Source organism: Dryobates pubescens, chromosome 29, assembly GCF_014839835.1.
Source record: "Dryobates pubescens isolate bDryPub1 chromosome 29, bDryPub1.pri, whole genome shotgun sequence".
NCBI classification, from domain to species: Eukaryota; Metazoa; Chordata; class Aves; order Piciformes; family Picidae; genus Dryobates; species Dryobates pubescens.
In genome coordinates this window covers 6557273-6577475 of record NC_071640.1, presented here as the reverse complement: position 1 = coordinate 6577475, position 20203 = coordinate 6557273, and the positions used below count along the sequence as shown (strand labels likewise).

General features: G+C 47.3%; 1 protein-coding gene across 6 annotated transcripts in view; it reads right to left on the bottom strand.

The window, feature by feature from the left end:
- Positions 1 to 2699: 2699 nt before the first annotated feature.
- MVB12B (multivesicular body subunit 12B) overlaps positions 2700 to 20203 on the bottom strand; it is a 59921-nt gene continuing 42417 nt past the window's right edge. For 5 of the 6 annotated variants that reach the window (XM_054174228.1, XM_054174227.1, XM_054174226.1 and 2 more), the window contains 3 exons: positions 8621 to 8676; positions 7136 to 7195; positions 2700 to 2904 (listed from right to left, as the gene is read on the bottom strand). In XM_054174228.1, coding sequence (XP_054030203.1) covers positions 2818 to 2904; positions 7136 to 7195; positions 8621 to 8676 — 203 coding nt within the window. In that variant the 3' untranslated portion in view covers positions 2700 to 2817. Of the gene's footprint in view, positions 2905 to 5195; positions 5765 to 7135; positions 7196 to 8620; positions 8677 to 20203 lie in introns of those variants that run through there. The other variant, XM_054174229.1, reaches the window with a different exon arrangement.

The following is a 20203-nucleotide window of genomic DNA, read 5'->3' as shown; positions in this document are numbered from 1 at the left end:
ATCTGCTGTAGCTCTTTGCCCAGAACACCTTTTTCACATTGATACCAAAGAACTGCACTTTTACTGTTTGAGCTTTCGGTACAGGGTACTCTTGCAGGGCCACACCTCAGAAACATGCTGTGAAGGTCAAACTAACCTCTCCAGTTTCTCTGCAGATGTACCTACCCCTGAAGCAGCTTTGCTGGCTCAGTGTAAAAGAGGGAACAGTAAGAACCAACTATATAAATATACCCTGAAGCTTTCTTAGCTGCCTGTCCCAGCTGCCTGTCCTGTCAGCATTTTGAGCTGTCCAGTGTTTTCTGTAGGTCACTGAAGAGAAAAGCTGAGCTCACTACCTTTAAGAAGGCTGAACAAACATAACTGTTGCTATAAATATTAAAGCACCAATTTTATCTACTGATGCTCTCTAAGCTAAATCTCAGGGAAGGGACCCAAAGCCAAGCACCCACTTTTCTGAGACATACCTAGGACGGGCCCCGCTGAACCACCCAGCTGCTACCTAAACATGCTCCTCAGGGAGCCCTCCAGCCCTGCTCTCAGCACGGAGAGATGCGGCTCAAGGATGGGCTCCTGAAAGTCACCTGCCCATCTCCCAGCAGCAGGAATTGAGCCTGGAGCCCTGCAGATCCTGCACCAGCCTGCAGCCCTCACTCCTCCACTACCAGTAACAAGGAAGGTCAGCTCTCTAAAGCTCCTCCATCCCAAAGTGATGAGGAACACAGTGCTGCAGATAGCTTCTACCCACCTGCAGTGTCTGCTCGGCCACAGGAGAAGCTATAAACGGATGCCACAGAAAACTACAGAACAAATTACAAGCAGAAAAATAGAAAGACAAAAGATGGATGAGATGGGCATAGCACTACAGCATGGAGTGGATTTGAACTTCAAGTGAACCTGAGCCAAATGACCAGGCTGCCATGGTATGTTCATTTGTTGATGTCGGCATCATCAATCTAGGCTTTGTGAAGCTTGGCAGTGAGGTCTGGCTTTGCTTTCCTGCAGGAGAAATAAGAACTAAACCCAGTGCTGCAACCTCCCAGTAAACGAGCACTTCCAGGGGGTCACCCGACCCTCCGGAGCTGGTGTGAATAGATGAACTTTAATCCTTTTGCCCAAATATAACAGATCTGCAACCAAACTGGCCTCTGCTTTCCAATCCTGCAGCCTTGCTTTTCAGCTTTGGAAAATGGTTTACCTGATTGGAAGAAGTTGAAGGAAAGGCCTTGGAATTGGTCTGTCCCAAATGTTACGGTGTTTTGTGCTCATTATCCCAACAATACGGTGTGGTGCCTTAAAACCAGAAATGAATCTTTGGACAAAAAAAGAATATTTTTACATATGTACAAATAAAAAATACAAGCTGACAGTACAAAACCTACTGTTAGTCACCATTCTGTCCAACTAGAAAACACAAGATCAATCAAAAGCAGTGCAAAGCAGGTCAGGGCCCATGCAGGACCCAGACTGAGAGCAACAATACTGTTATTTGTTACTATGGCAATTGCATTTCAATAGGGTTAGGTAATCAGTATTTTACAATATAAAACGTTGTAGGTTTCAACCCTTCCTTAAGAATTGCCATTTTGCTGCCATGATGTAGCTTTGTTCTACAGCAGAGACTTGAAAAAGCAGCATGGAGTCAGATGGGCACTTCTAAATAACTTATTACAGCAACAGACTTCTCCAAGACATGCATTTGACTCAGGAGTGAGCTCAGGTCAGTGATCACAAGGAAGCTGAGGTCAGGGTTTAATGCATCCCACTCTCATCCTGCGCTACGTCAGAGTTCAGTGCGTCCTCGTGAGCGCACGAGGGAACAGGCACATCTCTTGTCTTAGCAGCTAGCAGGGCAAGTATTAGAAAATTGTCCAAAGTGATGGGCAGGAGACAGCATCCATGTTGTTAGCAGAGCCCCCGCTTTGCAGGCAGCTTGGCAAAGGGTCGGTGGGGCCCTGCTGGGCTCAGACTGGGCCACTGCCAGCATCCAGCCCGGAAAGAAAGAAAGGGTGTTTGTTGCTCTAGGTCCTCACAGACACCCTGTGCAGTACAGAGGTGCTTGATCTCAGCAGCTGCAGTGCAATTTGTGTTCTCTGTGCTCCTCCACCTTGCCAGCATCTGGGAACAGGGCCCAAGGCAGGCCTGAGCAAGCTATCTCGGCTTCACTGGCCAATGGCAAAAGCAACTGATCACAGCCTGGGGCTGATCCTGGCCACAGCAGAGCTGCTGTGTGCCCAGACCTCAGTAGAGGCAGATGAGCCCACTGCAGAGCTGCTGTGTGTCCAGACCTTGCTGGAGGCCGATGGGGCATCCCCTGTAGCTCAGTGCTGCTCACCAGACTGAGCTACAGGGGTCTCCCATGAGTTCCATGTCAGCACAGGCAGAATGCCCAGGGCTTTGAAGATTAAAGAAGAGCAAATGATATGGATGGTTACTTTTAGGGCTTACTGCAGATCATTTCTTGATGGTTCACAAGCCCAGGGTTTGCTGTTGGCAGCAGTTTGTTACAGCTCTGTTTTTTGCAACTGTCCTGCAGCAGAGGTTATGAAGTGGGGATGACCGAGGGGCTGCTGTCAGGGCTCCCAGTCCTGTACTCACGTGGAGAGGCTCCAAAATGGCAAAGGAGGGTGGGTGGGAGCAGCTGCCAAAGGGTTGCACAGTCCCAACACAAGGAGCAGCATGTGCAGGAAGAGGTGGTGCAGTGCAGGGCGGGCAGTGATGGCCAAAGGAGTGGAGGTCCGCTGGGATGCCCCGGTGCCATGTCCCGCACCCGCTCAGTAGTATGCATGCACAGGCCTGCTCTGGTGCCAGTGGCCCCTCTCAGGACGGGGGGACTGGCGGGCACCGGGTGGGGCTGGGTGGCAGGCGGGCTGCCGCGCTCTGCTCCGTCCGGAAGCTGTACTCATACTGTGGGGAAAAGCAAGACAGAGGGAATCATGGGGCACTGCCTGATGGCAGACAGGCCAAGGCACACAGCCACACTCCCTAGCCTGTAGACAATACAGCAAGCACAAGAATGAGGTAAGAACTGGACCTGGCAGCACCTTGAGCTGTAATCTTGTCCCCCTGTCCCCACACTGCAACGTGGCAAATGAGCCTGCCAGCACCACCCAATCCCACATCAGTACCCATCCCAGGGGTAGGATTCGCCCCCCCATCCCCCCTGCATTAACACAAACATGACCACACTCATCCCAATTCCCCTTTGCAGGCCTCATGTACCCAAGCTGGTACGTATATACACATATAACCACAATTATGTGTGGTTCTTGGCAAGGTGAGTAGAAATTCCTAAATATGTCCCTGCACCGCAGAGATGTCACTGCAGCTGGCTGGATGCTGCTGCTGCGGCTGAAGGACTCTCCTACAGCTGAGATGTCCTGCCACTTGCTGGCCACAGCCATGACGGCCTGGATACCACAGTATATGGAGTGTGCCGTAGCAGTGCCATCTCGTGGCACGCCATGGGCCACACCATGACAGCCTCCGGCCACCCTGGATGCTGCTTGTAGCACCCTCTGGAGAGGCTGAGAACCACTGTGGCTCCCCCGTTATGGGCAGTGGAGAGCAATGTGCCAGGGCAGGAGCAGCACACGGCTCAAGCACACCTGACATGGTGGCTCTAGATACAGACCATCCTCGTCAGGTCTCCCAGTATCCCATTCGTGGCTCCTGGGCTGTCCCCTGCTCCTATGGGCCAGGTTAATTTACCACCACTCCTCACCAGCCAGCCTGGGGTTCAGGACACATCACTGGTGAGGTGGTCCTGTGAACTGAGTGACTTTGCTGGCACCTGAATCCCACCATGTGCACAGGGACAGAGATGCCAGTGCTGGATGGGTTGGTTGCGCCAGGGTGACTGTGCCAGGGCTGCTGTGGAGCTGCATGAGGGTTGCATGTGGAGAGATATACTGGTCCCGCTGCCAAGAGCAGTGGTGGAGTCCTCATCCCTGGAGGGGTTTAAAAGCTGTGCAGATGTGGTGCCAAGGGACATGGTTTAGTAGTGTCTTCGCTGTATCAGTCTAACTGCTGGACTTGATGATCTTTTAGAGTCTCTTCCAACAAAAATGATTCTGTTTCCTTGATTCTTTGCTCCTCCAGCCAGCTCCCATGGACCCAGACACGGGCTGGGTCTTCCTTGCCCCAGCACCAAAACCTCCAATGGGTGCCGGTTCACCATGTCCTGCAACCACGCGAGCGAGGCCACCGACGCTGCGAATGGCCCAGCTCCTCCCGCACACACGGAACCGTTCCCCACTCCCAGTCGCCGGCAGAGGGGGGACCTAAATCAGACTGGGGGAGGCGAAGGCTTCGTGGGGCCGGCAGGGGGCGCCCGGGGACCGCGGCGCGGGCCCCTCCCAGCTCCTGCCGGCGCGAACCGGGGCGGGCCCCGAAAGAGCCGCGGAAAGGCCGGTGCAACCAACGACAATAGATCCGAACCTAAGCATCCCGGGTAGGCTGCGCAGAAGGTGTTGCGGAGCCCTCCTCCTCTTCCAGCCTGCCCTTTAATTGGCAAACACGTCTCCATTAATTTTACCTCAATGTCATGATGTCACAGCCAGCAGTACCAGCCCCGAGCTAAATAAGCAATAAGCCTCATTTTTCAACACACAAACACATAAAGATGTCAGCTCAAACTGTTTACTAATTAACACTTAAAAAGACACAAATTAGATATGCGTGGCTAAGAGCAATTATAATCAAGACGAATTTCTCTAGTCATTTGGGAACTGAAAAAAATGCCTAATTGCTGGAACCAATGTTTTAAAAACTGAAATCATGCCAGTTAGCAAATATGTTCATTTAAAGAACATTTCATGTGACTACACTCTGGAGAATTGACTACAAACACGAGAACAAGGAAAAATATTTCTGTATAAAATTAAAATTTTAAGCTCTTTTAGATTTACAACTTCTTCATTAAATATATTTGCAAAGAGCAGCCCATGAAAACTTGTAGCAATTAAGTGGTTAAATGAACTGCCTTCCTTGTCAGTTTAAAAGGAATGATTAATATTAGATGCTCGCTTTACTAATTAGACTCTCTCCAGACTCTCTGCTCAATGCCAAGCTGAAGTGAGGCCGGGGTGCACTCTGCCAGTGCCCTGCGAGCGCAGCGGGCCCACGCCAGCCTGATGCCTGACTGCGCTGCCAACAGCCACGTGGCACAGCAGCATGCACTACCACCACCACCAGCGCTGAGAAGGGTGCCAGTGCCTTTGCCACCACCTGCACCAGTCCTCGCTGCACAGCGGCTGCCTCACCTGCCAACACACCAGCTCAGTGACATTCCCTAGCCAGGACAGCAGGAGCAGCTGGGACAAACCTATGCAGCCTCAGAGGAAGAGCAGCAGCCGTGCTGCCAGGGCTCATGCTCCTTTCTGTCCCACATTCACTCAAACAGCCATGGGCAAAGGGATGCCCTCAGCTTAAATCTGCCTTTGCCCACTGAGCATCACTGCCTCTTCACATCCCACTTCTTCATACACTACTCCAGTCCTGCTGTGTGAGACATGACTTCAGGTGCCGCCCGAGAACGCAGTACAGGATTTGCATCTACTTTCATCAGTTCTCCTGAAAGGGTGAAGTACTTTCATTCATCCTCGTCTTGCAGCTCGGAGGATGGGTGCATAAATCCACAAATCTGACAACAGAGGACAATAACTCTTGGAATTCTTTGGGAATATTTTTTGCAAGGCATCCAGCTCCAGGGAAAACGTTCTTGCTGCTTTGGAAATCCGGAAGCTTTGCTGTAATGTTGCTATTGCTTGCAAGGGAAATAAAGCCATGCAGAAATTCACAATATTTATAAGCATAGCTATCTATGTGCAGACAAGATGCTTCATCAAGGAAAATGGGCTGCATAATTATACTTTTCATTACTCTGAAACACACACAGCCTATAACGGAACATAAGGGTGTGGGGGAGAGCTGACAGGTATCAACCTCGCCTCCCAAGGCCACAGAAACAACTCGCAGTGTCAATGTGCCTATGCTTTGTGGGCCTGTGCAGAGCACAGGGCAGGCACACACAGCCCACACCTCCTGGCAGCACCCTGAGCTGCCCAGACCTCTCTTGCACATGCATATCCAACACCACTTTGCTTCCCCTCCAGCAAAAAGGACCTGCTGTCCTGCAGCCAGCCCCTGGTAGGCACCTGTGGGGGCCCCGAGCCCTGAGCACTCCTGGCCCCCAGCACACATGGCCCTTGTGAAAGGGCCAAATGGCACATGTGCCACATGACAGGAGTGCAGTGCCCAGGCCAATGGGTGTTTCTGCTAGCAATTGCCCTTGACAGGCATTGTCTTCAGAGTTACTGTTGTAGCTTCCAGGGCAACCATCCACCTTCTCTTCATACTCAGGAAAAACTTCGAGGTAGGAGAAGAGGATAGATTTAGGAAAATGGACTCACAACTGGAATCAAAAAGTGGAGAAGCCATGAAGAGTCTGGAAGTTTTGCTATGCCATCTTCTTACTCTCTGCCTTTGACTCAGTTGGTTAGCACAAGAGGTGATGTTAGTGACACAGAAGATGTTTGTGACTGATGGTGCCTGAACATACACATGCTGTTGAGACAATTTTCCTCCTGATTTAAGACTTCAGCTGAAATGCAGCCCTTGCAAAGCAGGTCACTCCTTGGCACCACACATTTGCCAAAATGCTTCTCTGGGAACACACAATCTCAGTTTGATGGCTGTCTCCTCCTTGAGCTCCTGGAAGCCTCAGACTCACTGAAAGTGCAGTCCAGTTTTCTTGGTGACAAGTCACCAGTACCATCAAAATGAAGTGATAAAGCAGTGTACCTGGCATTGATTAGTCAATGAGACACAAAGCACAGTGTCCTGCTGTGACATGCTTTGTTAAGAAGTAAGAAAGGTTAAATAAGGAAAACCTCTGGAATTAAACAAAGTGCAGCAGACTTTGTTATTAGATTCAACGCCTAAAGTGTCCTCACCCTGCACAGCTCACAGTAGACACCCTAATTCTAAGCTGATTGTTTGACTCCTCATTCATTTTTCTCCACCACCAGTAAATTGGCAAAAACAAGAGCGGCCTTTTCCATATAGGAAGGGATCTCACACTGAGGTGAACACAGCTCTCACAACACTTTTGCTTAGTGCCTGGCTGGCTACTTACCTCCTTTTCAATTTCTGCAAGGGTTTTGATTGTGATGCCCAAGAGATCAACTGGCTGCATCTGGAAACAAACAAACAAGCAAGCAAGAGAATTGTCAAATTGAGGCTTTTTTTGGTCTGGAAATTTTTTTGTTTAAAGTTGGCAAATGCTCAGAAATTAAGAGACACCATCTGTAAACACATACGGAATCCTGTTTCTCAGTCCACCACAGGAATGAAGAAGCAGAAGCAGGTTAGGGATAGCAGCTCTTAAGGCCTTCATACCTAAGTGAGGACAGGTGACACTCATCTCAGTGTCACTGTGCCAAGGTAGGTCTTTAGCCACCTCCCTGCTGCAGGGTGGCTGTTATGGGAATGCACTAACACCCTATGGATTTCATACAGCTACAGCACAGGCTGTGGAAAGCTCTGACCAAACTGACCATATGGTGGCAATGGTGTCTAAAGGATCTGAGGGGAGGATTAGCACGACCTAATCTCTCTGCATTTGTCCTCACAGCAGGGACTCAGCTTTCTGGGAATAACGGCCCATAAACAACACTTTCTGAAAGCAATGGTTGTGAAAAACCACATCCGGCTACACACCGAGGTTGTGTCAGCAGGAAGAAGAAAGCACAAAGTGGCAGCACAATGTGAAAGATCAGATACACCTGATGGCTTGGTGTTTGCCTGAACAGCTTCTTGTAAACTGTTTTTTAAACAGATATTGGCTCAGGATCAGCTGGCTGAGAGAACTGGTAACAGGATGCTGAGCTTTTGAGCTCTGGATCACCAACGTGAACCAGAACTGGCGCGGCAGTGCTCAAAGGTCATTCTGTATCAGTACTGCGGTTTCTAATTTCAGTTGAGCAAACCTGCCCTGCCCAGGCTGTTGGCACTGCAGTACTGAATGCTGAGCAGGCAGGATGTGGTGCCCTTCTGAGCTTGCCCCACTGCCAGGCAGGAGCTGTGCTGTCAGCAGCACAGGCACGCTGAGCTGGAGCCACACAGCTGGCAGCACAGGCACACCAAGCTGGACTCTGCTCCAGGAGTGAATAGGCTTAGAAATGTGCTGTATGTGAAAGTAACCCAGCCTGCTCTGTCTGCTGCTGCACTGGAGTCATTGTGACTCAGACAATCTCCCAGGCCAGAGGGCAACAGGAATCCTAAAATCATTTTTCCATCCCTGCTGCTGCTCCTTGGAACCCAGCTGAGGTCCACCTGTGGTGTCATTAGGACACAGCTGCCTCTGCAAACTTTCCCGGCTGGAATTGGAAAACATGAGGACACAGCCTCCCCACCAAACTGGACTTTGGCCAGTGTAGCCTTGGCAGTCCCACTACCCAGTCAGCTACAGCCACTCATGCTCCACCTGCGTAACCACCAAGACTGAGCAGCTCTGGAAGACCCTCTGCCATGACAGCTGCTAGCTAGTGCGGATGTTTTGTGATCACTCTCCACCAAAAGATGAATTTCAGACACTGGGATAACAAGCAAGGCAACTCACCCCTTCAGGAGCACAGGTAAACTTCTCTGAAATCATGAAAGGCACTCCATCCATTGCTGAAAGGGACAGAACAAGCAGACATGTCACATTTCCAGCTGACTTCTGACATGCAACTTCACACATTTCCAGTGACAGATCAAGTATTCATGGCATTGACACATGATTGATAGCTTGCAGGGGTTATTGCCAGCCTTTTCCTCCCTCTAACCTGCCAGTGGTGTCTCTATGTTCGAGACACAGCTGGGTTAGTCCCCACTGAATCAGGAATTCAATGAACCCTCCCTGCTCTATCCACATACAATTTCATGGTCTCAATTTTGAGTCTTCCAATTTGGTTCAGCTGCCAAAACAGGACAGTATTTGAAACTGAAAACACGTACAGCTTTAGAGGGCAGATGTCTATTTACCACACAGAACTATCTGAGCAGCTCACTGGTTTCTGAGGAACATGTCTGGTTCAGGTGACTTGTATCTCTCATAAGATATGTCAGCACAAGGGAGACACTTTTAAAACATGTAACTCAGCAATTTCCACACCAGACTGAAAAAAGCACATTTCTAAGGCAGAGCACAGCTCCAAATGCATCCATTTCATTTCAGTTCCATCTTTAACATGTTGAGTCCTTAAATTTCAGCTTTGAAATAAATAAGAACTTCAAACTAGAGCAAATTTAATCCCCAAAATGCCCTTGAGTAATCCTCAAACAGCATTTTCTTACACAGAGCATCTACACCTTTCCCTGCTAGCTGTAACTTCCATCAGCACCAGCGAGTTACCACGTTCATGATTTAACGAGGGTTATTTAAGAACTCTTTGCATTTTACATTTGCTTTGTGTATTTTGACTTTAAGAACCCCCTCTGCTGGAGTAATTTCATTATCAAAGGTGCTATGTGGCAGCGCTACATGAAACAAAAGGAAACAGATGAAAAGCAGCATCACCAAATCCAGGAAGTTTTGAACCTGAAAGACCATCTGCATTTGTTATCCCGACAGAAACCTGCTTTGATCAGTCACACACTGGCTTTTGTAAAGTAATTTAAAGACTAAGCTGTGATGAGCGTGCGCCCTCCCCGGCAGCCCCTGCCTCCATCCATCCCTCTGTCCGTCCTTGCGAGCTTCAGCCCTCCCAAAGCTCAAAACTGCAGAGCAAAGCAGCAGATGAAAGCAGGGTGTGCCAAAGGCTCAGCAGCACAATTAGCACTCTCCTAAACAAACGAGCTTCAACAGAGCTGTAATTAAGCAGGCCTGTAATTAAGTATATGCCCTTTATCATAACGATCATGCTTAAAAATGGCATGATGCATGGAAGTGTGTTATTAATGCTGCACTCCCAAAGCGCAGGAGCGTGCACAGGAGCCAGCGTGTCAGGCTCGTCACTCAGCTGCTGGGAAAATACATTCAAGGCAGAAATCAGAGAACAGCTCGCTCATTCAGCAGCTCCTTTCACAGCCAGGCACTGGGAGTCATGAGGATTTAAACACCCACCAATCCAGGAAACTTCAGGGAAATAATGCACCAGGCTGCCCCAGACAGCTGCTCCCTCTACCCTGGCTTTTCTAGTGCTGAAGGGTGCAGCCTTCACCCCTTCTCACCTGACCTCCCCAGCACTAGAGGGTGCAGCCTTCACCCCCTCACCCCACAGCTCAGGGACCCAGCAACAGCCTGCTGGTGGGAGCTGTATGGGGCTGCAGGCAGTTGGTGGGGACTCCTGAGACACAAGGGGAGACACAAGCTCCAATTCGGAACAGAAAAGTTGGGCAAGGTCCCATTTTCACAGCATTACCACCACCACCATAAGCATTACTCATACCTCCACACAAGAGACCTCATGCACTGATCCACACAGGTTTTAACATCTTTAAAAGGATGAAACTTTTAAATATTTTAGAAGACCTATACAACGTTTGTGCCTTGTATGTTTCACTTCAAGCCTCCCTATGCAGGCAGGCAGAGCTGCTCTTCCCTGCCCAGTGATCAGTGGAGCCAGCAGAACCTCGGCTGACTGTGGCCCCCAGCTCAATGCTGGGAATTACCACTTGCTTGCAAAGCCTCACCCACTGCAGGGCTAAGACAGCTGTGGCACCAAGGCCTGGCTGAACCCAGGAGGCTGCAGGTTCTCCCTGTGCAACTGCACCCCCAGCACCTGCAATAGATCAGAGAGGTGCCTGTGCTCCTTTCCCTTAAATTGGAACAAACTAAAAAGGGATTGCAAGAAGAAAAAAAGAAAAATGTTTCCAATGCCTGTTTGCTGCCTCCCAGGAACTGCCTCCCTGAGGGTCACATCCAATTAGCTCAGTCACAACTAGGCAAGAGTTGAAGAAGCCAGCAGCCAGAATCTTTGGAGGTCCCTTCCAGCCAATGATGCTTAAACCAACCTTGAAGGGTGGCATTCCCATGACTCCCCTATAGCAGCCAGGAGGAGGCCAGATGCTCCAGTGAAGGGCATACAAGAAGGCACCAGAGCTGCCCCCTTAGTCAGCTCAGGACGACCAAAAAAGCACAACCAACTTTAAACCAGTGGCCCCTTCATTACAATTCACTCAGACTTTGCTCTCAGCCTTTAAAGGGCAGGCCACAAACCCACACTCTATAAATACAACTTGTTAGCTCACTCAGAAATTCTCTTTCATCTGGAAAAGTACTGTCACCCTCCTCTAAGCACATGATAGATGCTGCCTTCTGTGCTGTAGACTCCAACTAAATCTCAGTTGTCAAATTAGTAATTCATCTTTCTTGAATAACTATATTTTTAGCAAAGCTACCAGATTTAAATAATCAGACCTGCCAATGCTACCCTAATTTAACCACGCTGACGAACTTTCACAGGCAGCATCAGCTAACATAATGAGTTTCTGGATGACAAAGAACTTCAGCCCATAGTTCTCTACACTACCCCGTGTAATAAGCACTTGTTCTTTTCAACAATGCGCACATAAAAGAGGAATCTAAATAATAATTGCTGTAATTATCTTGAAAAATATGTGGTGATTAATGGTGATTATGAAAATCTGTATAATTGTGCATTGAAATCTCCAATGATCAGATGCTTTCTTGAAACAGCCATTAATGAAGAACTTAGGAACACAAAAAGCATCCAAACTCCAGACAAGCTCCCGACCGTTGGACACGCGTGCGGAAGCCATGGCACAGGCGCCTGGCTCAGCCTTCACCCCACCCACGAACTCCGAGAGGTTCCAAGATGTCATTGCGGTTCAAAGCACGAAGTTCAACCTGTTATTTATGCAAATAATTAATTACTCTTGTATCCAACTAGCAGTTTGTCATGACACATTAATGACTTGATAGACTTCTATGAACTAGTGAACACAGGACAGCAGAGCGCCTTTATCGTCATTTAATTTAAAAACGATCCTGTGTGAAATTATCTAGTCGTGAGTGATGGAAGCATAAAGAACAGACTCAGCAAAGCTTCTTTTGGATCATTGCTTTATTAATGGTAACGTCAGGGAAATGAAAAATGCTAACATTGTCATATTTAGCTCCTGGGTATAGATGAATAGCTGCCTCAGTGCTTGGCGGGTTCAGTTTGCACACTGCAGCGAGCGCTAATTCTTCACACCACTATTGTGGGGATACACAGCCATGGAGGAGTTTGTATACCTCAACTCCCAAGGAAACAGCAGCTCTTTCTGCATTTAAATTCTCACCATAAGCTTTTATAGCTTTGGATTTCTTTATTGCTATTTTTGCAGGGCCTTTTACATTGGATTTTTCAACTGCTGATATGGAAGATATTTACTTAATAAATCCCTTGAAAAACATCGTCCTGCACAGCTCTGAAAACTAAGCATTGCTAATCCAAACCACCAACACCCCCAACACCTAACAATGTACCATTGCCATGTTTGAAGTTTAAGATATCTCAGATTTTAGAAACAACTTTCTATAATATTGTAGAAGTCTTAGATTTTCCCCAGACCTGCAGCCCCAGTAATGGGTTTGTGTTTTACCAAAATGAGTATCTCCTAAAGCAGCCTACAGCAGTACCTAAAACCATCATGGTTCACCTGTTCAGATTCATTTTCAGCTCAATGACACCAGAGGAACTTGGAAGTGGGTAAGAGTCAGAGGGCTGGCTGTGCTCAGGCCAGGTGACTGCATGCACCAAGGGAAGCCATGGCTGGCCTGGGGGACAGCTGGCACTGCGGGACTCATGCTGCTGCCTGGGGTGGCTGTGGGAAGCTGGTGAGAAAATGCCGTGATGGCCAGAGCTGGGTGGTGAGGCAAGGACACAGAAACAAAACATGGTGGGGTTTGGAAGGGACCTCTGGAAATCACCTAGACCAATTCCCCTGCTAAAGCAGGGTCACCCACAGCAGATTGCCCATGATTGCATCCAGGCAGGTTTCAAATCTCTCCAGAGGAGACTCTGCAACTTGCCTGGGCAGCCTGTTCTAATGCTCTGGTACCTCTCAGGTAAGAAATTTTTCCTTATGTTCAGATGGAACCTTTGGGCCAGATGGAACAGTTTGGGCCAGTTACCCCTTTGTCCTGTTGCTGGGCACCACCGAAGAGTCTGGCTCCATTCTTAACTATTGATAAGATCCCCTCTCAGTCTTCTCCAGGCTAAACAGCCCCAGGTCTCTCAGCCTCTCTTCGTAAGAGAGAGACTCCAGCCCCTGTATCATCAGGACATCAAGGCCAGCCAGGACCATTACCCACTTCATGTCTCTTCCCAGCCTACTACAGCCACTCTGACATGCTGTGCACACAACTCTGGCTCTTACTGGCACCTGGCTGAGCTCTGCACACCTGAACCTTTACATTGCATATGAAGGATGACACAGGACACCTGCATGAACCCAGGCACGCATATGATCTGTGTATGGGGGGGGGAAATCATTCAGAAGCATGGAAAAAATGTTTTCCAGCAGTCTGCAACACATCAAGAGACAGACATGAACTCTTCAAAACAAACCACACTCTCCATGATGCACAGCTAAGCCTCCTACTCCTGCAGTTCTGTACACAGTAATTTAAATAGCAGGCTGAATAGTAAACGTGTGTGTGTGCTCACTGTGCTACTGTACACCGAGTCCCACATGGAACAACACCACTCTGCTTTTCCACATCACAAATGACAGCAAAACCTCAAGGGAAAAACAAAAGCAAACTCTCCCACCAGCTCCTGCCAAGCCGGCTGCAACTGGGAGTGCTGTGAACGCCCCAGGCTGCGCTCCCCGGCTGCAGACACCGCCCCAAAACACATGCAGCTCTCTGCTTCATGCAGGCAAGTACCCAAATACTAGGATGTTGACCCCATTTCCTCTAGCTCCTCTCCAGTCCCTTTTCAGCCCCACAGTAAGGGAGCCCTCAGACAGAGGGCAGGACCAAAGTGACCCAGCCCAGCCCACCATCACACGCCTGCCACAGCCCATGTTGTCTCCAAAACATATTGTAATATGCATCGTTGCTTGGGCTTGTCATCAGGGCTGTTCCTGCAGTGGCCATTGTCACCAGCTGTGCCAAAGGGATCTCTGGTTGCTGGCCCTGCACAGCCCATCACTGGTCAACAAGAGGAGACCAGGATGGTCCTGGGCTCCATTGAGCTTCTGGGTGTAAACTGGGCTGGCAGCGCTACACAGGCTCTGCCTGCACACCCAGCCCGAGGTGCCTCAGCAGCTCACCACCTTCCCCTTCTTTGGTTCCACTGGACGAAGGCACAAGCTCAATCACATGAGACAGTCCCAGAACACCGCACCCAGCTCAGGCAGTCCTGCAGTTCCATTGGGAGCCGGATATTGCAACAGGGAGCTGTGGTGAGGAGTGAGGAAGCACAGCTGGGAACTCCCCAGCCCAGTGCCCAGACCTGGGCTAGGGAGCACCCGACCAAATGATGCTTGGTACAGTGAGCAGGGGCCTCCCAGGCTGTGAAAAGAACGCTCCACCACAGGAAAGGTTTATAGCTTTCCCATTTGTCTCGAAACAACTTTGAAAATTTAGTCCAGGTCTGGTTTTTAATCATTTTTGCTAATTTGATTGTCAGCCTTGATTTTCTCCGTTTCCTGCGTAGCTCACAACACAGCACAATTAGTTCTTTACTGCTAGATCAAGCCACAAAAACACTTGAGAAAATACTCCTGGCTTTGATTATTTTCTTTTTTAAATAAAGTGAAGGTTAAGTACTGCATGGTGATGGCTAAGTAGTACCTCAGCACTGTGTCTGTATCAGCACCAGGGAACATGGAGAGACTTCAAACAAGCTCTTCAAATTGCAAGTGTTTAGGAGCTCTTGATTTTATTATTTTTTAATAAAATGTCCCCTTTGAAGTCTCTGCACCACACTAAACTTCAAAGATCACACCTAAGCACGTGCTACTTCCAAGCAACAAGCCTTAATTAATTAGACTGGAGCAGATACAAAGCAGCGGTGAGGGGCCACGGCAGAACTGGGGCAGGTCCCGCTCGAGGACAAGGAGACGAAGTGGAGGCTCCTCCAGCCTCCACACAAGGCTGCATGCTGAAGAGAAACACAGGCGCTTTTCAATTGCTTTCAGCTCCAGCTGTAATGACAGACAGACTCCTTGGAAGTCATTAAACATGTAATGTCTGTCTGCAGCAGAGAGGAGGGAGGTGCAAGCAGGACTCAGGCTGGAGCAGGCAGTTGCAAAAAGCATCTGAGGAAGCACCCACAATAGCTGCAGTGTTCCCTGGCTGGCGGCTGTAAATTTCTCCCTCTTGATGAGAGAAACATCCTGTTGGGTAACGGCTGCTTCCTTCCAGCACTGGTATTTTTTTGCACTTCAGTCATTTCAGAACTGTAGGTTAAGAGCAGGTATATGAAAGAAACACGCTACATTGTGTTACACTATCTGGCCCCAGAAGTTTTGATTTTCCTTTAGAGACACCCACAGAGGTGTGATTTTGTACAACAGGGACAGGGAGTGTTGTCACTGCAAGGGTACTGGGCTCCTCTACTAGAAAACCTCTGGACAGGGGCCATGTCTCCAGCCAATAGCAGATGCTCACACTTGCAGCAATGGCTGAAATCCTGCCCAGCAGCAGCACTGCAGCTGTGCACCAAGCAACCACTATCTGTGCCAGAGGGCTCCTGGGGAGATAAGGGTGCACAGCACCTGCTCCTAATGGTTTTGTTTTAAAGGACCTTAGTTTTCTTTAAACTTCTTGTTTCTAATAAAAGCAGAATAAAGAAGCTGGATCAGCTGTTCTGAAGCACCATGCTCTCCACACCACAGGCCCACATAACCATGAAGGGGAAGCAGAAAGACAACATGAGCACTGCTACAAGTGACTTGGTCCTCATCTTCTGCCCAGGAGCTCAACAACATACAGAATGTGTTCTTATTGCTCAGTGATGCAACACTTACCTAGCTAGAAGAGCCTCAAGGAGAACCCAAAGCTGAGGTTTACAGCTCAGAAGAGGATGACAGCTGGCACAGGTGACAACCCAGCTGCAGGGGGCTGCACCCAGTACTGAGATCTGGGCACCCAAGAAGCTGGGGACTTTTCCTCATTCTCTCAAGGGCCAGACCACAGGGCCACAGCCCTGCAGAGCCAAAAGCTCTGCTACTGGAAGAGATCCACCATGCCACTACATGGTGACTCTGGATCCAGATCTCCTAATATAATTAAATTTTTAAGTGCTCAGAGTCATTAGTGGAGCCACATATTTCTATCAGGTAAATCTCATTTGCATATGCAAATCATATCTAAATACACAGCACCATTAATATGATCACTAATTACATAATAATAGTCACCAATCTCCACACAGATCAAACTTACAGTTTTGTAGCTATTAAGGAAATTGTGCTTTGTAATTAAGATAATACTCATTTCCAGATGCTAATTAACTATATAATAATTAGCTTCTTTTGCTAATGCAAATTAAGTATTTTCATCCTTATTAGTAAAAGAGTTGCTTATCAGTTAAAAAAGAGGCAACCTAGAAATAATCCCTCCTCCCTCTTAAAGGTGAAAAGGTAACTCCATTTTTATCAGTCTCATTTGTGAATGCAAATTAGCCCTGATTAATCAAGTCACAGATAAATGTGCTCATCTCCCAGCATGGATGGCCGCCTGGAGCTTCTCTCCTGCCCTCAGAGGACATGGACCATTGGTTGCCCACAGGAACACCCAGCTGGGTGCTGCTCCTTGGCTGTTGTTACCCAGCTGGGTGCAGCTCCTTGGTCAAAGCCTTCCTGCCCTAAGAACTGCATGGTGGAGAGCAGCACCCAGCCCTGCCCCAGGACACACTGCCCAACCAGGCTGTGGAGCACCCAGAGGCACTGAACAGAGCCATGCTGGCATGTGGCTTGTTCCACAGGATCCCAAGGAGTGATGCTGGGCACAAGGGCCAGGCCTGTGGCTACAAGTAAGACCAACCAACCAAGGAGCCACCACTGCCAGCCAGGCCGCCTCAGCAGGACTCAGCCTGGGCTGCAGCGCATTCATCATCTGCTAAACCAATCCACCCGCTCCGCACCACCATTTGTCATTAATTATGCTAATCAGCAAACCATTACTCTCCGATGACACCACAGCACTTATTAGCTAGTTATGGCTTTTCAAAAGCACAGCTTATTGTGTATGCAAGTGCTGCGCATACATTAGCCTACAGGGAAGAAATGTCCAATTATGAAAAGAAGAAATTTGCTATTATCTCCTGCTAACAAACCAATTTAGTAATTATAAAAGTCTCTGAACTCAGAAGGATTCTTTAAGAAGAGCTGAGTGATGAAACCAGAGAATTTTGTTTGCAATAACTTTCCGAGTTGAAGCTAAAGTGACGATAGGGGAATGAACAGTTTTTATTATCATAATTGCAATCCTTGCATCTTCACTTTAGATGATCAAAAAGCAGGATTTATCTAAAAGCAACACTGTATTTGGCTCTCCTCTTATAGTACCTATGTATTTTGGGATACACAACCAAATTTGCCTAACACTACAGGTCTAGCCTACTCATCCTGCAGTTCTTTACCAAACAGCAGCCCCTGCACGCCCAGGAGATGATGCGCAATGAGCAGGTCCGTCAGGACCTTTCGAGGGCCCAGGGAAAGCAGCAAGAGCACATGTGAGCAGAGCAGGACAGATCAGAGAGGGCAGCTGAAGACCCAACTGAAAACCAGACTGGTTGGAGCTTCCAATTCATTTACAATTCTCCAGTTGTTTTGCTCACTGCAAGAGGAATTCCACTAGTTTTAGGAGCTTAATATGTGTTAAGAGCTCATTAATATCATCAGAGTAAATGGGCCTATTAAAACATCTTTAAGCAATATCTGAACATAAATCTCCCTAAACTATATTTAATGACTGTACTTAAGATACATTATATGCAAGTCTTAATGAGACATTAGATAGCATTTTGAAGATTAAAATTAGAGAATCCATATAAAGTCTGTCCACTTAATGTAGCCTTAAGCTACACTGATGAAAAACATTACCACCAAATTATTACTTCATTAGAACAAATATTTCCCAATAAATTCTGATTTATACCATTAGTCATCCCTATATATACTTTATATATATATATATATGTAAAGAGTATATACAAAACAATTTTCTAGTTCCACAGGAGATGAGGGAAATTTTGAGCTTTCTAATGGCTGAGTTAATTACTTGTCTTTATTCTATTGAGTTAGAAGTAAGCACTCCTCATAAAAGTCCATTTAGTGTATGCCCACTTTTCTAATTTAATTGGAGATTTTAATCCCATTAACCACAAGGTCATTCTTTAAACATCTGATGTCTTGCTTCACAAAGATTAGCAGAATGTCTTGGACTCGGCCTTTGACTGTCCCTTCAGCTCCTCCTTGGAAGTCCAAGTGTGGTGGCAGAGACCCTGGGATGAAGCCTGGCCCAAGCAGGACCCTTGCATGGCAAGGCCACTTGCTGCTTGTTGGTGAAGGAAGGAAAATGAAGGAAAATCCACTGAGCTCATACATGACTGCCAGGAGAAAGGTGGCAGCACTGTCCAAGCAGCACACCACACACCTGCTCACAGGATGGCATAGAAAGGCACGGGATACAATGTCAAAAGTAACCAAGGCCCAGTGTTACTCCTGGACAAACCCTAGCAGCATGTAACCACCCATCACAGCATCCTGACTACTCCAGTGGGACTGGGAGCAGCTGTGGGAACTGCTGCCCACGGTGTGCCCATGAGACGGATGCCTGCTGCATGGCACAGCCAGGGACAGCCAGGCAGCAGGACGCTTCCCTTGCCAAAACCAGTTGCAATAACCTTATTAGCAAGAGGGCTTTATGTGTGGTTTGTTTTGTATAAGCAGCTTTTCATTAGATAAATGAAGCCCAACAACCTTTATAAATGTTTTCAATTATGAAATTATGCCATTGAGATATCCAGATGACGATAATCAGGGAAAACACCACTGACACCTCCTGATAGGAGTCAGAGCCTGCTGCCTGGATGACTGCTCCTTCCAATAACACACAGCCTAGCCACACCAGTCATTTCAGGAAAAAAAAAACCCCAACCCTTCTTTATTAGATGAAATCTATAGCAACAAGACTATTTTCATTTGTTCTGCTCAAGTCTTCTATGCAAAAGAGAGAACATCTCATTGTAACAACTTTGCATTTTTAACTGTGCAAATTAAGCATTCTTCATAAATAACAGCCTGCTTTTCTGCACTGGAACTCCTTTTTATGAGCAGCACAGTAACGAACAATGAGCAATGTGTTCTATTATTCTTTGTCAAATCACAGAATGCTACATTAGAATAACTCTGCTGGTCAATGTAATATAGTAGATTAAATTCAACTTCTGTGCAAAAAAAAAAACCACCAACCCCAACCCACCCCACTGTAAAACAGCACGATAAGGCGGCTATAAAAAATTTAATTTTACTCCAAACTCCATCAGAAAGGAGGAGGAAAAAAAAAAAAAATGGTGTGAAAAGTAATTTTGCATAATCAGTACACGCCATCTGGAACAATTAACCGATTTCTATAGAACTATGAGGATCAGTCATATCTGCTTATTAAAGATCAGAAATTATACAAGTAATAAATCCTTGAAAAAACTAAGCGTACTCCCGCCTGTCAACGCTATTTTAACTTCAAATACTGAAGAACGCCTGATAAGGCTGAAAAGAAGAGATTAATATATGCAAATTACATCCAGCATTTAAAATCCCCAACAACTGTCTCCGGTTTTCTGTCCCTTATTGCTGCCTTTATGTTTTATTCATACACCGACTCACCTGTCACTTCATAAGCTATAATATTATGGGGGTATTATTAAACAGCATAAAGCCGTGCTTTAATTGGAAAGCTTCATTGCATTTTCCAATTATTTGGAGTAAATTAAAAGCAGATGCACATAGTTTAATAAGGAGTCTAATATCAGTTCCGGGAAATCAAAATTCATTGTCATTACTAAGCCGTGATAGTTTTGCAAACTGTACTCGATTTCAGAGGTTCTGAAAAGAAAAATCTGTCTCTGCAATCTGTTAATTGTCATTTGGTTAATAACTGTTTAAATATCCAAACCACAGAGTGGCTTCCTACTTGCAAAAAAAATAAACTCTGGCACTCGGAAAAGCAAAACAAATACAGCACAGCTGGCCG